At 35.4% G+C, this 16,789-nt stretch overlaps 1 protein-coding gene across 2 annotated transcripts in view; it reads right to left on the bottom strand.

Moving 5' to 3' along the window:
• Nucleotides 1–3,085: 3,085 nt before the first annotated feature.
• Nucleotides 3,086–16,789, bottom strand: part of LOC119654354 (ecdysone receptor) — an 834,675-nt gene continuing 820,971 nt past the window's right edge. For both annotated transcript variants that reach the window (XM_038059699.1, XM_038059698.1), the window contains exon 9: nt 3,086–14,484. In XM_038059699.1, coding sequence (XP_037915627.1) covers nt 13,882–14,484 — 603 coding nt within the window. In that variant the 3' untranslated portion in view covers nt 3,086–13,881. The remainder of the gene's footprint in view (nt 14,485–16,789) is intronic.

The raw sequence follows: 16,789 nt of genomic DNA, 5'->3' as shown, positions 1-16,789 counted from the left end.
GCAGCATGGAGCAACAATACCCAGTCCCACATAAAAAATGCCTGTCCATCCTTTTCTGTACCCCTTTTCAATCCTTAATAGCAAAGCATTTGTTGAGAATCCACCTCGTCGTGATAGTTGACGGCTCCTATTTTATGACAAACATATTAATAATAGTATCTTTGCTATGATTGGGTTGGTTGAGCGACAGCCTTCCGATCTTGCTACTTAGGATTTGACTCCCGGCACTCATGGTTATTTGCGTATGGCTTTGTGCTTGTCTCACTGCTGTGTGCTTATCACTTATGCGTAAGTGTAATAATAATGAAAATAAGTATATAGTAGTATATAAACCAATAAGGGTTTCCTTTTTTGTCTAAAAATATTTATGGAATTACCATGCGGTAATACGATACTTCGGGAATTATTTGTTCCTTTCTTCAGTGCTAAAAATTTTGCCAGAAAAAAAAAAACTTCTATTGATTTGCATGTGACCCTTATCGACCGTTAGAATCGACATGCTTAAATGCCGTTGCTATGCGCGTGTACACCATTGGCATACCTCTATAAAACAGACACTTTGATAAGACATTAATACATGCAGCCAACGAATAAATTGCTTAACTCAACTCTTTATTCAATGTACTTGTTATTCCGTCAAAAATACGTGATAATCGGTAAAAACATTTGGTCACAATGACGAAAAAATGGTAAATGTGAGTGGAAATAAAAGATGCTAGTCCCTGTGTGGCGCGGCAGGATTCGCGGCATTCGAAGTTTATTTCGAATGTTGCGAATGCGAGCGAACAGATGCTCTCCACTCAGTTTAGACCTCGCCATGGGAATGGAGAGCCGAGTACCATGACTTGACGGCAGGACGTCAAAGAAAACAATGGAGAGGTTTCTGTCTTCGAGATTGGCTATTGCGGCAATTAATATTAATTTAATTTCATGTTGTATATAATTAAGCGTTAAATATAATTTAATATCATAAAAAGATAAAAGTATTTAGCTCTTAAACATGTATGGCATAGTGGCGCAAAAGAAGCATCGGAAATAATTCTACATACATACGTACAAGCGGAACCAACGCCCCTCGTAACGCTCACAGATGTGCGTGCGTATATCAAAAAAAGATGTGTCAGTAATTCCATAACAGCTGTTCTGATTGCCAGTACCATCTATCGTTCAGTGGAATGGAAGTATTCAACAAAATAGTTAGTTGAACAAGAAACCAGGTCAATCAGTTACCATTCCTCCTTAAGGGGGGAAACCACATTAGGAGGTTTTCAGAATCGACTTTCTTTTTATTACATAGATCGTTAACTTAGTTATCCCCGAATATTGTGCAAACATTTTTAACCGAAAATCGTTTTCTTTGGATTTTATAAGCGTGGAACCGAGCGATTATCGGATACATGCTCAGACTCGAGCGTCCAGGATGTAGTCCTTACGTAATCTTGTAGCGCTATGTAAATAGCGTATTTATAATTACTTGGCGTCAATCCTTTCTTCGACATTTGGATTTGTTGTAACTATATTTTGCTAGTAAATTAGCGGTATCTTATATCCTAACTTTTCAAAGAGTTTTTTTTTCAAACCCGTTTTTCTCAAAAGGACATTTTTCATATTTGCGGGAATTCTAGCTCAATAAGTAACAAATCGATCGTTACGAAATTTGGGATTCTGATTCTCTATAAAATTGTCAAGAATATCAACCAACATGATATCATTTTTAAATGTGCCTTCTTTTCCGTTATTTATAAAACAAGTGGTGGAAATTGAAAAGATTTTTTTCAACAGTTGCTAAATTTTTTATTTGGATTATTTTTTAACCCGCATTGAGATTAATTATATAAGATCAAAAGCTTTTGGGTTTCAGATAAAAATTTGGAGTTGCTACACGTCCCGCATCTGGAAAACTCTAGTTATGACCTTCAGCAGAATAATGTCGCGTAACGATTTTATTTTTGGCTCAATTTTTTCGAAAATATTCTCAAAAGTAGCCGGGAATATAACTAATATAATATCCAAATTTTATTAAATTAAAATTATTTTTACCTATTAAAAAAAAAATCCAAAAAATACGTGAAATGTGATTTCCCCCTTAATAGAGAGCTGTAAAAATTGAATTGAATGCGCACATAGCAACGTTCGATAAGGGTTAAAGACTAGCTAGAAAACAAGCTACATAATTAACCGTGGAGAAACGTATATTTAAGAAAAAGAAAGATTCGCTCGAAAGTTATCAGAGTGACACCAACAAACGACATTTACGATACAGAAACATCACGCTACACTCTTTTGGACAACCAGCCGCTGTCCTAAGATGAGTGGAAATAGATAGTAAAAAGGTGTTAGATCTAACTGAACTTGCAGAGTCCGGAAGAAAATCAGAAAATCAGGGATCGAGTTAAAGCTATTCAACTGGTGTTATGATTTTATAAATAATACTTATAAAATCAGGCAAAAAAAATCAAATTGTCATATAATTTTTTTTCTTTAATTTTGATTTTCCTTTTATTGTACTTTAAACAATTAATTAATTCAATTTTAAATAACAAACGGAAACAAATTATATATTTAATATATTCAATAATCAATTAAAAATCATCCATCAGTAAAAAATTCAGTTTCGCTTAATATACATCCACATGTGTATATGATAATAAGGACATGACTTACTAACTTAGTGACTTAAAAATATTCAATTACTGCTGAGTTCTAGCAACACACTTTCCATGCTCATGACAATATCTCATAAAATACCTCGCGCTATTCAGACAACTTTCATTTTAAATATATATAGAAACTTTAGAAGAAAATCTTCTCAAATAAATAAACAAACTTACAAAAGGATAGGACGTTGCATCTTACAACCGAATGTAAATTTTGACTATTAAATTGTTGTCATTTCTTCTATAAAATATATTAAAATCGTTAAGTTGTTAGGAGTAAATATGGAAAATCTATACAAACACAATGAAAAATTATCTAAAAATTTGGAATAAAAATATTTAGCTAAAATTAACGTGCTTTGAGAAGAATAGCGTTATAGGACGTTAGAATGAAATTAAAATACAATTAACGCTTGCATTTTCTTTTCTTTTTTTTGTAAATCAGTCTAAAATGTTAGGTTAATCGAAAGTATTTTGTTGCAAATGGTAAAGTTACAAATATAGTTTCGTATGAGTGTCAATATTGGTACGTTAAATAAATTCTCAATTGACTTTCATTAATAATTTTAAAGGGATATTGACAGTTTAGTTCATTTCGTTTGTTTTTCTTTTATTCTAAGGAACAGCATTCCACGTGTTAGTAAAATGGGGTTAGTGATCGAATTTAAAAAAGTTCGTTGTTTGTGGTACGTTACCTGTTCCTATTCGTTCGAAAGCTTCTTTGAAGTGGCTGTGACAAGGATTTATATTTGAAGGCGAAGGAAATTTTCAAATGTCGAATAGTCTTAAGCGAAGGCACAACCGGAAATTTTCGCTGTTTTTCTTCTCCTTACATTTTAGTTGAGTCATCCAATTTATTATACTATCAGCGCAGTTTTTATTTAATTGGTAAAAATTTAAAATTTTTAATTTTTTTTATTACGTTTCAATATGTACTCTAAAATGGTTTTGAAGGAATGAGGGTTGGCACAGCATGCCACGAATATTTCACAAAAGGAACGGTGCAGGCACCGATGAAATATTCCAATAAAAGTAAATAATGTTAGATAACCGCATCAAGGATCTAAGGAAAATTAGAGTTGAGACTCTTCTGTGAAAACAGAATGATCTTTTGCCTTCAATCCTGTGTCACTTCACAGACCGAAGCGATTCACTACATCAATAAAATCCTTCATTTCACTAAGTAAAAATCAGTTATTTTATTTTCTTTTTAAAAAAATGACAGCTTACTTCCAAGCTCTTATTAACAAAAAACGTACATAATATTCGGGAAATCTACACTTTCTCATTTGCTCTACGATCAATACGTGGCTAGCTCCACGATAAAATTCGAACATGAACGAGATATCCCCTTAAAACTGAAATATGTAGAGGTAATTCATCAGCTGGTTAAAAACCACCAATTAAAAAAATCTCCTCCATATGCAAATAAATATCTACATTATTTTATTACGTTTTAATCGCAGTACATTTAACATACTAAAAACTAAAAAAGGAATTATTTTACATATAAAATTACCATTGCACCAGAAAAATTAGAATAGTTTTTCAATTCTTCTTCTTAAAAACAAACAAAAATAATAATAAAAAAAAAGATTCCACAATTTTTAAAAAAAAACTCATCATCTCTATCATATATCTTGTATTCTTTCATTCAAGTGTGTGTCTGTGTATGTATGGTTTGCTTCGTTACATCTTAATTTCAAGTGTTGTTGCTGTTGTTTTCATCTGTTCGGGTTAGTATCTAAGCGGATGTAGAGGCTCTCATTCAAAAGCGGTCTCAATGATAGTTCAATTAATTAATATAATTAACATTCACTATACAGAAAATAATCAATTAATGAGTGTGTTTGTGTGGGTATGAATGTTTATGAAAGAGTGTTGCAACTATTGTTTTCATATTCTCATTTTGGTTTGAATGGACTTTTGTCTGGATCATAATTACATGCTCAAGTGTGCTCTGGTTAGTTTAAAATTGTCTCCTCATTTTTACAGAAATTCTATATTCATTTTCCAGCTGGCAAAAACACAACAGAATGCAAATACATGGGTTAAGATGCTTGAGAATTATTTAGTCCTTGTTGTTTGTGGCGTGTAAGTATGCGCTGTGAGGGATGCTTGCAATGAATGATTTATTTGGTTCTTTTTTAGGATGGACCATGTCATTGACTACAAATTGTTCAGCTGCACTACGAAAATCAGCGTTCAGTTAAGTCTTTTTCTTGCCCTTTAAGGGGTATTTATAGTGTACATCATTGACCTTACGAACCTACTATTGCCAACAGCATCCGCAAGTTGGACATTATTCGATTATACCCAACTGATTATGTAAAATATAACGATAACAGTCGAAAGTTTATCCCAAGACCGTGATGAATCGATTTGGCGCCGACCTCAACAGCTCGGCTTATCCTATTCAACAACTTTGGGCAATTTACGTAAGGATCTTGGCCTTAAGGTTTACAAAATTAAACTCATCCGGCTATCTTCAGCGAATGAGCTCTGGAAAAAAATCCCACCAGGTCGGAGAAAACATAATTGTCAATGGTGACCACTCTCGATCCATGATAACGGATTACTTGATACCTGACGTTAAAGCCCGTGATCTTAGTGAGCTTTTTGTTTCAAAAAGATGGCACTGCTTGCGATACAGGGCAAGAAACAATGAACTTATTAAGAAATAATTTCGATGAGCGCTTGAATACAGGTTTTGGCTCGGAAAATTGGCCTTCTTTATGGCGTGCAATGCATCGCGATGTTCTAATGGTTGTTGATGACATTTACTATTATATTAGAGCATTTTACAATCATTTTTTTTAATGCGCGATGGACCATTGGGAATGGAGGGTTCGCAGCACCCAAGGGTATCGGGGAAGTTGAGTATTACTTCACTCGGCTAATAAAATAAGATAATTTCTACAGATATTGAGTTGTCAACTAGGTATTTGCGTATTTCTGGTAGAACACTAACTTCATTTAATGGTAGCAATGCCCGAAAAAAAGCTTGGAAATGAGAGTAACAAAACAAAGCCACAGACAATATAAACAAACTCGATACAGTGCGCTCGCTAGATCTGCATCTGCAGACTATAATAATCCAAATCAGAAGGATAATTTTAAATAGTTTGCTTAATGATTACAGTTAAATAAATGTTTCAATCAAAAATAAGGCATAAAGCAGGATGTGTTTGATAAATAAGCTTGATGGGCTAGATAAAGTAGTTAGTTCCAGAATGCGTCGAACCACAACCGCCTTCGAGCTTCCAGAGGGTCAATGAACATCAAACAACCTCCCGAACTGATGAAAATGTAAAATAGGTGTGATTGTTTGAACTCTAATCGCTAACTGAGTTAATTTTAGCTTTTTTACTTGAAAATTCAAATATGGAAAAGAAGAGCGTCAAGAATGAAACCCACGAGTGCGTGATCTTTCAGGAACTTAAATGGCGACCACCTACCACTGCAAAGAGTCAGAAAGAAGCGGAACATCGGACACGCACTAGTACGTCTATGTGTGGTATTCTTTTAACAGGGAAATATTGCAAATGAAAGTGATTAAATTTTATTTTGACGATTTGTCACAAAAACGGGCAGATCCCAGTACTCCAGGAAAATGAAACTTGCTGGAAAAAAGCAAAAGGCCGTCAAAAATATCTGAAATAGGGAGTTCTAAAGTGGAAACATTGGAATACAATCGAAAGATTCGGGCACAAATCACAACCCGAAGAAATGGCTCCAAACTTATAAACCCTGCTTTTTACAGCACCCTTAAAGGATTCATTACCCTTAAATAATTGAATAAAGGCTCTAGTAAACTTTAATGCAAAAATGAATAGAGAAAAAAAAATGGTTCATCGCGCAAAACTGGAAAGCATAGAATGCATAATAAAAACATTACATTGGACCGTGCACAATTCACGTCGTCGGAATAGATCCAACTGACAATTAACGTGCTTCCTAGATAGCCACATGAACTGAAGAATATAGAAACTCCTTAATAAGCATATTTGATCAAATAAACGACGGTTATATAAAAATTCGCAGGAAGATCGAAGATCCTGTGAGGGGGGCGAATGGCAAACGAAACACAACAGTGAGCTATACCAATTATATGACGAAACAGAACCCGTCATCTATATAAAAATTCGGAAGCTTATACGAAAAGGGTCAAAGTCAATGGGTTCATGTTCCAGGGCCTCAAAATATCCATCCGTTGTCATTTTGTAGTTTGAGTTGATTGAGAGAATAAGTTTTCACTAAATTCATGAAGATATTGTTAGTGAATTTCGTCAAAGATCTCCTTACAAATGAGTATTTTTAAATTGCCGAACGAAGTTACCGCTTGGACAAACTTGTGTCTTGGAAGAGAATTTCACCAATACCTCTGTCCGTCAAAACCAAAATAGGAGTACAAACATGACATCATATGCTGTATTAGCGCAACAAATAAAGTGTCGGGACCGATTTTCTCTATGAAGAACCCAGAAATATGACCAACACAAAGAAATTTAACATCTATAAAGTGCTCGGCCGGCCAAAACAACGTTGGCTTGATATGCTAGATAGTGATTTAAGAGCCTCTCAACTCCATCCAGATCAGGCGCATGACCGAGTAAAATGGCCGGGCCGACCTCACTTTTGAGCGGAATAAAGGCTGAACGTTACTTGGCCCGCTTCTAAAAAGCGTACATGCATTCGTATTTAAAATATTACGGGGAAAAAAAAATCATCAAATTAACAAAAAATTCAATGATCAGTGGGAGATAACTGCTTCCCCAAATAAGCATTGACATGAAAGGCGCACGGTCAGTGTCTAGGAGGATAACTTTCTGTCCGTCATTTTCTAATAGATGGATTTAGGACTAAATGGTAGTCAAACTAAATAGGTCATAAATGTCATATGAATAAAAGTGTGACTGAAATTGAATTCTATTCACTATTAGTGAAAAAACTAGTAAATATTTTCAACGCTTCAACGGCATAACAGAAAAGAGAAAGGTTTCAAAGTTGCAAAATTTGACGCAATACTTGATCAGGCTCGTGGCACGACCATTGAGAGTGGTTTAAAAAGTACTGAATGCTATGGGAATGATTCAAAAGCAAAAATTGGCGCCGGACAAGTTAAAGAAGAAAAATGTTGTACATATTTATTTGATTATGGACAACTGCTGTGCTTCACGACCAAGGACGTTCTTTGTTTTTGGGAGTTTCAACAACCAAGTCAGGTTATTATAAGCTATTAAAACTGAGTAGTAAACATAGGCGGTCAACGTCGAATACAATCGATGTATGTGAACCGACCATTGGACAAAGGGATTTTACAACAGAATACGAACTGGTAGACCAGCACTTTCACCCTTACAACGAAGTAAAAAATTGGATCATTTCGTGGGTCACAACAAAAGAGGTAACGTTGCCCGGAAGCTAGGGATGGACAGTTTTTTGAATCATAAACATGTAAACAACTTTTGAACGATATCAAAAGTTGGTGCCTCAAATTTGGAAAAAAAATTGATGCAAGCAAAGCGGAATGCCCAATAAAACATGATCTTAATGAAGACTAATGCAAAGTATCATAATTTGGAGTAGATCTCAGTCAAAATTGACAATATTTTAGCCGCCTTGGTGAACCCAACGATGATAAAATCGATTCAGATCGGCACGACAAAAATGAAAGAACTGAATTTAAGGAACATTTCCATGCATCAATTAGATAAAAAGAAAAGAATTTATATAGCTAGCAAGCAGTATTTTCATGACTAAAAGGGAACTTGAAGCAGCAGTAACCTGGCATGCTGAGCAACGACTTGTGGCCCAAAGAAGTGAGAAATCCAATTCAGACGCTTCAAACCCACTACAGTGTAAGGTAAAAACTGTCGCATCTCAACCGTTCGTGAAAGAATTACAAAAAACCGCGATGAGCGCCACGTACGCCGAACGTTTCGAGGTCGTGTGTCTTTGCACTCTCCCAAGAGAACCAAAGAAGAACATGAATAGCTTAAACAATCGAAAAATATGACACACCTTCCTGATCACCAGTCGATAGGGAAAGTGACTGAAAAAGGGGAATGACTTGTTTTCGCAGAACCCTGGCTTGTTCTTGAGCCAAAGATAACTCAAATCGAAATTCAAAAGACTGAATATTTCGCATGTTACCAACTGTGAACATTTCTATGTCGATAATTTGAAATCATCATCAATCAATCTTTGGGGGCTGCGTTTACGGTCAATTAGTCAAAATTTGCAGGAAAACTGAAGACGGCTTTACAGTTTCTTACCAGGGCAAAGGCAAATCGTCAGACGGTGCCTCACCAAACCCTCCTACACCAAACAAAAGCTATAAAGAAAACGAATCTTCAGCAGCTTTGCCGCTCTTTTAGAAAAATATTTGCATGTCGTTGTTTTCCAAACTCATTTTCAACTGGCTACCACTGTCACGGGAAGTTCATTTAAGTATCCTTTGAAATAGGACCAACATTTTTATCAAAAAACGTCATTCAAAAGTTGGTGAAGCAACAGAATTGTGGAAGAACGTCGATGACTAGCACAACCTAGTTAAAACGTGGATGACCACGAGCAAACAAGACAGAGCAATCGTCGAGCTTTACGAGCGAAACCCAATTTCTACTGCGAGAAGCCAAGATAAAATTAGCTAGGAAAAGACTAGATATCAGAATCAATACAATTAGGCAGTACTTATATGAAACGAATATTTCACACCGATTCATGGACGATAAGACGTTAGATGCAAGAGGTGAGTAGTGCAAGCATTGATCGCGATTGATTCAAACATTTTTCTTTCAGCTGAAGCGAATTTTTAGGTTGGGATCGAGAAGTAGTCTTTCCATGACTATTTGTTCAACCAGTGCATTGTTAAATTTCCAATAAAATTGCAGAAAAAAATGTAAAGATGTACACAGAGAACGTTTTCGAATTCGTAAACAAGATGTTTGCTCCAGATTTTATACGAGGACAGTGATTCGAAACTCTGTAGTAAGCTCTGCAAAGCCTGAGGGGAGACAAATGACATTGTTAGGACGGACTAATCGCCTCAATCTTCCAATATTAACCCAATCTAAACTGTTTACTGTATTATGAAGTACGAACCTGCGAAACAAGCATGTATTTAAATTGGAGCAACATTCACGAATCATTAACGAAATATGGCATTCTTTTCCTGTATATCAGGCAGTTAGTTGAAAGTTTACCAAAGCCTTGCCACACCGTTATTTTCCTATTTTCTTAAATTTGACAAGAAGCATAAAGGGCATTTTTTCTAAATTATTCACCTGCATGCCGTGGATCATTACAGGATTTTAAATTTTTTTGAGGAGGAAAGGAGGAAATTTTCGCTTTGAATGTCACATTACATAAACAGAATATTTGGGAATTCGCCAATGAACTGACGAAGAATTTAATTAAAAAGGCGACCGAAAAATATTAAGATTACTTAGGAGTGGCTGACACACGTTTTAAAATCTGAGCAAATCTTGTACCTTTCCTACGCAGGAAATGAAATGAATAGATGACCCCGGTTTTGAAATGGAAGTTAAAAGAGTCAGGATTGCCATGCTGTAAAAAGTACACCGAAAAGATATTCTGCGAAATATTCTAGAGCCTTAGGTGCTTATTTTATATGCAAAATCGTTTCCTTATCCCCATTATAGCTGAGTTTAGCTGCCGCATGTTGATGTTGCCTCATAAAGTAAAGTAAGGAGTATCGCGCCCCATCTAATCGATGCTATTAAAGGTAATACATGCACATTTCGGTAAGTTAGTGGACAGTCGATATCATTTAACATAAACAAAACCTTCGAGAACTTTTATCCCTAAACAAAATTGAACTGTAAGTGAACTTTATTTGAATAATTGGCGTCTGCTCACAATTTGATCTTTATTGGGAGTTAAAAACAGTTGCTCGCTAGATTCTTATACTTTTCCCAGGGCAAAGGCAAAGCAAGGCCTACAAAACTTCCTCCGCCTTGAGCTAAATTGGCTGTCCATTTAATTACAGATAAGCAAAACCCCGTTTAAGGTTATGGGATCAGGAAGTATACGACATTATGTTATCTGAAAGATGGACATAAATTATCCAGCAAAATTTGCTAAAACTGAATTTAGTTTGAATAAGCCCAAAATAAGTTTATAATTTTAAAAATCTGCATTTACTTGGTTGTCAACTCAATATTTGTAATTTTTACTCACGTTACTAACCGGTAATTTGCGGTTGAGAAGGTCCAAAATTCCAATATGTTCAAATTTTATCTACAATTCCACTTCGAAGATTAACTGTGTACTACGCTTTAACACATTCATTTCTAAGTGAAGAAGATGCAGACAAAAGTTTCTGATAACTAAATTGGAAAGGATAGCATAACATGTTTTGAAATCTTCATGGAACCAGTAAAAATTTAAATAGCCAACCAATCTGAATAAAAAAAGTAAAACACAAACTTGCAACAAGCGCAATTTATCATCGTCGTTTCTCTTATGTAACTCAGCCAGAAGGCACAACCCTCGAGCCCTGCAAATAGAAAACCATCACACCGAACATACACTATTGCGCCACGCTTCAAACCAACAAAAACGTCCTTCTCCTGACATAGTAACACGACTAAACAATTTCGAAAATTACTTTCCATTCTATTTGCACACATTCCTAGAAAATAAATTAACAACTAAGCTTCATTTAGTTTTGCATTTGTTTCCATTAAATCACTAATTCCTTGTACTCACTCCACAAACATTTCAAATTGCATTCTAGCGTTGACCAGATATCATCATTTCAACCTCCAACATTTTGAGTGTATATGAAAATGGTTTTAAATTTTCTTATTTCGATCTCTCTTTTTTTCGACAATCTACACTTCTTTCACGGAATAAACAGTAAAATTGGGTGGAAAACAAAATGGGATCTGTTTCGATCATTGTTACCTTTATACATACGTAATGCTCACACTGTCCAAATTCATTCAGATCATGCACGTTCGACTTTGTAATGATTATTAATGTTATAATATAGTACGTAAGGGTGTTTTTCATCTTTTTCTTCTTCTTTCTATCGTTATATATTTATATTATGAGGGTTGTATGTTTTCTTATGCTGATGTAAATTTATTATGTATGTTTTTCTCATTTTCCTTCTCGTAGTGATAGAATTAATGTAGTGTTTTCTTTATCATTCTCCGCAGAGGTTATATATATACTTTTGTCCTTACCATATTTAATCATAATATATAATAAAGATTTTCTCCATATTTATATATATTTCCGTAATTACTACGTTTCTATGTAAAATTAATTAGCTTCCTAATAACAGTCACAGCCAAACGATAAGGAGCCTTTATAACTATTATAAATTTTGTTTTGTATATTTTTTTCTCCTGGTATTTCTTATTTGCTCTTCATTATTGTTATTTGTATCTTTTTTGTTTTACTTTTTTTGCATGTTTTTCGTTTTTGTTTTGTAATGAAAAAATAAATACTTTTATACGTTCTCGGGACAGGTTTTCATGTTTCATGGATTACTATTTATTATTGTTGAAATCTTTTGTCATAAAACGGCATTTTTCATTCAGATACAGTAGAGAGGTTTATTCAATGTTTTCGTAATATTGTACAGTGGCACTAAACATTTTGTGGTTCCATTCTCACTTTTCGAGGCTATCGAAATTGCGTTAAAAGCATGGAAAACTATTGGATCTCGTATACCCGGAATAAATGCCATCCAACCGAAAACCAATGGACCAGCAAACAAAAGACGTTGCCGCTCCCATCCACTGATCCATCGGCAAATACTTTAAACAAAAAAACCTTCAGGAAAAACCCCAACGACTATGAAGTCGCATTTTCAATTGAAAATGGAAACACAAAACCCAGTTGACTTAATAACTTTTTAGTTCTTAATTTTGTACATCAGTTTCATTCCATTTGTTATACAATTTGATATTCTTCAACATTTCACCGTGTTATAAAAAACAATTGCTTTCTGCGTTTACTCTCGGCCAGTTTTGTGTACTGTTTCCATTTGGATAAAGATGCTTTCTTGCAGATGAGAATTCATTGGGAAAAAATGATAATTTACAGTTAAAACAAAACGAACTGAACAATTCAAATTAACGGTCGATGTGTTTTCTGTTTTTGTTTTCTTAAAAAAAGACTCCTCAGTCTATTCGTATTACAATAAATTTAATAATAATTATTGTAGTGTATTTTTCAATTTTTTGTATTTTAGTTAATAATTATAATAATGTAGTCATAATAGTAATGAGGACATGTAGAAATTATTTCTATATATGTATATATATAATTCTTAACGTTTAGGGTAAAAATGTTGTGGTAAAAGAGACGAAGAGTTTGCTTTTGTTAAGTTTGAATTCTAAATTTTATGTGTTTATTTATCTCGCGTTTCTTTGTTGTTTATTTGCTTACTTCCCAACGACAATGACATTAGAAACAAACTGCAAATCTGCCTCATTTGTCTTGTTGCGGTTGCTTTCTGGCATTGTGTTGTTGTGCTTTTCTGACATTTTTGATGTTATCTCCATTTTCGATTGGATTATATTAAAGAAATAGCTACGACTTCATTGTAAGCTAAAGAAATAGATATATATTCAGTAGACACTACATAAAATTTATCATGGTTTACGTTTATTTCGTTTCGTTTTAAAACTATCTTTAACACTTCGTCTTTCCGTTAATTATTGTAAAGGCCCACTTTTAGTTTGTTCTTACGCAACAGTCCATAATTTTCAATTTATAATTATTGTTTTCCGTTTTATAAATCGTCTTCATAAACTTCCTCCTTTCTGGAAAATATAAATTTCATTATTCCTTTCGTAACTAATTGTCGAAAACGAGAAATGAATCTAAATAACTTGCAATCTTAAACGTAAAGTTAAAAAATATAAAATCAACAGAAAAATATCGTTAATAACATTTTACATAATAAAATTTCGTGTCTAATCCGTGAATTGTATGCATTAAAAATAATTAGAATGTACATACATACAAATATTATATATAATATTTATACCAGGGTGTCTATCATTATCCTAGAATTCATGCTTGTAACCTCGAAACTATATTTCATTTAGAAAACAAGAAATATAATAGAATTTATATATAATATATATTTCTGTATATCTTCATCTTAAATACACATAAATGAAAAAAGAAATCTATTCTCTCCTTAATTCTACATGTTAGAGCCCTGCTACTATTGCTATGCCGAAGTATTTTCGCCGCCATTCTCACTATTCCCGTTGTCCGTCGTAGAGGTTGTCGTTGCAGTGCTACAGTGGCCAGCCTTGAGCGCTTGCGTGGCCTGTAAATGTGATTGCACCGTGGGCGGAACGGAATGCACATCCCAGATCTCTTCCAGAAATCTTGGCAATCTGCGATTCTTCAGCTTCAACGAGAAGCACATTTCCGCATTTTGATTTCCAAGCGTCCGTAATTCCGTCAGTATTGAGAGGAGCTTGGCGAAAAAGACAAGCGACTTGGAGTCGCCACCATGTCGATTCAGGATGTAAATACGTAACGTGTCGATATAGTAGCTCTGTATCGCTTCAACGAGTTCGGCCTCCTCTAGACCGGGCCGATCCGAAAATATAACGATGGCAGTGATTAAAGCATACTCGACATTGTCCACCGTCATCGAGTACATTTGCCGACAGAAATGCAGAAGATCTTCGATATTATCGGCCATGCCAGCCATTTTGTATGAGTCGCGGGTGTAAGATCGATTGTTAGCGAAGAATATTGAATCGGATGCGGCATCGTATCGGCGAGCCATACGCAACATCATAACTTCACTAGAACAAGCCTGCAAATAGACGATGAGATTTGTTTTAAAAATATGTAAATGTAAACAACACTCAGTGAGTGTAAGGATCTTCAAGGAGAGGAAATTCCAATGTTCAATTGCGCTATTGGTGAGAAAAGATCCGAATCAAAAGGTGATGATATGGAAAAAATTAATTAGCACACTGGGGCTGGCACGTAACCAGCACTTAATAGATATCAGTACTGAATACTAAGACAACAAATGCAGCATACTGTAAAAATCAACTTTCCCTTGTACATTACTCCATGATGACACTACCTCCACTTTTGAACGGAAAGAAAATAAAGAGGGGGCAATGATAAGGAGCATGCGTTTGACACCTACCGTGAAGGTTTGAAAGAATCTTTTCCAGGGAATAAGCATGTAAATCTCAGTCGCAAGGAACATGTTCCTGGCAACTTCCGTGGAATTGTTAAGACAGAAAGTTTTTCGAATTAAAGCGCATTGTCCTCTGAGCCAAAGGCGAGCGCTCATCAAAAATACAGTTATTGGAGTAACTATTTGAGAAATCATAATTTCAAACAAGACAAAACTAAAATCAAGTTTATTGCCAACAGAGAGGCGTGGAAAACTACTCATTGTGTGGATCAAAAAGCCGAAATCCCATAACCGACAGATAAGGTGAAGGTGTGGTAACCGAATTAGTTGAGAGTCAGCGTCTTGATCCTGCCGCCTCGAAGTCGAATTCTGCTTCATGTTGTTGAGTGATATGGTGCTTGCATTCATCTTTGAGTGTTTCATGTTGCTGTAGGGTTATCACTTCCATAGCGGTGCATGTGATGATAATGGAAATAAAACCCAGTTACATGGAAAATTGGAACGCGAGAAAACAATACAGGTAAGAAAATGGGATACCCAATATATAGATGCAACATAAACTATGAAGTCGTCTCGTCACGGTAGTGAGAAAAAAATTCAAAGTCCACAGTGGAAGCCATACGAGCTCCGCCCGAAATTGAACAATCAACCTTACTTTATTAAAGACTCTATTCCCCCTTCCTGAGAAAGCTCCGGGCCCGGGGAGAATCACCTTCTTCCAATCACTTATCTCGAGGAGTCTAAGTCTCGTTGATCGGAAGCAACAGATATATTTATAATAACTAGTGCCGCGAAGCGTATTCAAATAGAATTCATTCATCGCACTTCATCCCCACGTGCTCGAGAAAGGCTATCAAGGGACTCATCTGAAGTGGCCCTTGCCCGGAGTTTATCTGGGGCCATGTGGACTGGGATAGCCCTCTTAGAGCATATGCCCCAGAGGAATTCCTGGAAGATGTGCTCTTCGTCCGTGTGGGAATTTCATGTTGTGCCCATATCACGAGCAGATGTCCTTGTAGGCTCTAACAAGAAGTTACGGTACTCCGAAACACGTGTCTGCATTTTTCAAGAACCACAATAAATCTATAGTAAAACTGAAAACTTTTTCTTTTAATAGTTTTACTCAATTCCTCCACTTTCCGGCTATTTTCCCACCACCACATACATCCCCAACCCATGCAACATTTCAAAGGTCTAACTCTCCTCTATACCAGTGATCACAAATTAAGCTCCTTTTCTCGAAATTCCTATTATTAATATTAAGAGAGATAAGAACGTTTAAAATTTTTCAAAAGTTTCCTCCACTTTCCGGCCATTTTCTCAGCACCGATACCCTCCAACTCATATACCATTTCAAAAGTCTAACTTTACTATATAAGAGTGATCACTAATTAGGATCCTTTTCCCGAAATTCTCAATATTCACGGAGATATGAGCGTTTAAAATTTTTCAAAAGATTCCTCCGCTTTCCGGCCATTTTCCCAGCGCCTACATCCCAAACCGTACATCATTTGAAAGGCCTAACTTTCCTCTATACGGGTGATCACGAATTAAGCCCTTGGTCTCGAAATTCTCAGTATTAACAGAGATATGAACGTTTAGTTTTTTAAAACATTCCTCCAGTACCCCTTGCGGCAAAAGTGTTACATAGGTCTCCAAATCAATTCGTGTCCGACAAGGATCCTGAGATTATGCCTACACGGCAGGTACTGATGTTCAACTACCGCATGAATATTGGCCAAATCTCAAGAATTCATTTTGATCGCTTCAAACATGGGATTTTATCAACTTAAGTCCCAGAATGTATACAAACCACTGCATCGTTGGGTCCTATTAACATCATGAAAACGGAATACACTTATGGAATTCCCTAAATGAGGAGCACCCACGGCGTCATAAATCTGCGACATGTCGATGGATTCCATTCGAAAGTCCTTTCGCTTGGACAAGTCAAGACTTCTATAAA

Source organism: Hermetia illucens, chromosome 4, assembly GCF_905115235.1.
Source record: "Hermetia illucens chromosome 4, iHerIll2.2.curated.20191125, whole genome shotgun sequence".
Lineage (NCBI taxonomy): Eukaryota > Metazoa > Arthropoda > Insecta > Diptera > Stratiomyidae > Hermetia > Hermetia illucens.
This window is presented reverse-complemented; position numbering and strand designations above follow the sequence as displayed.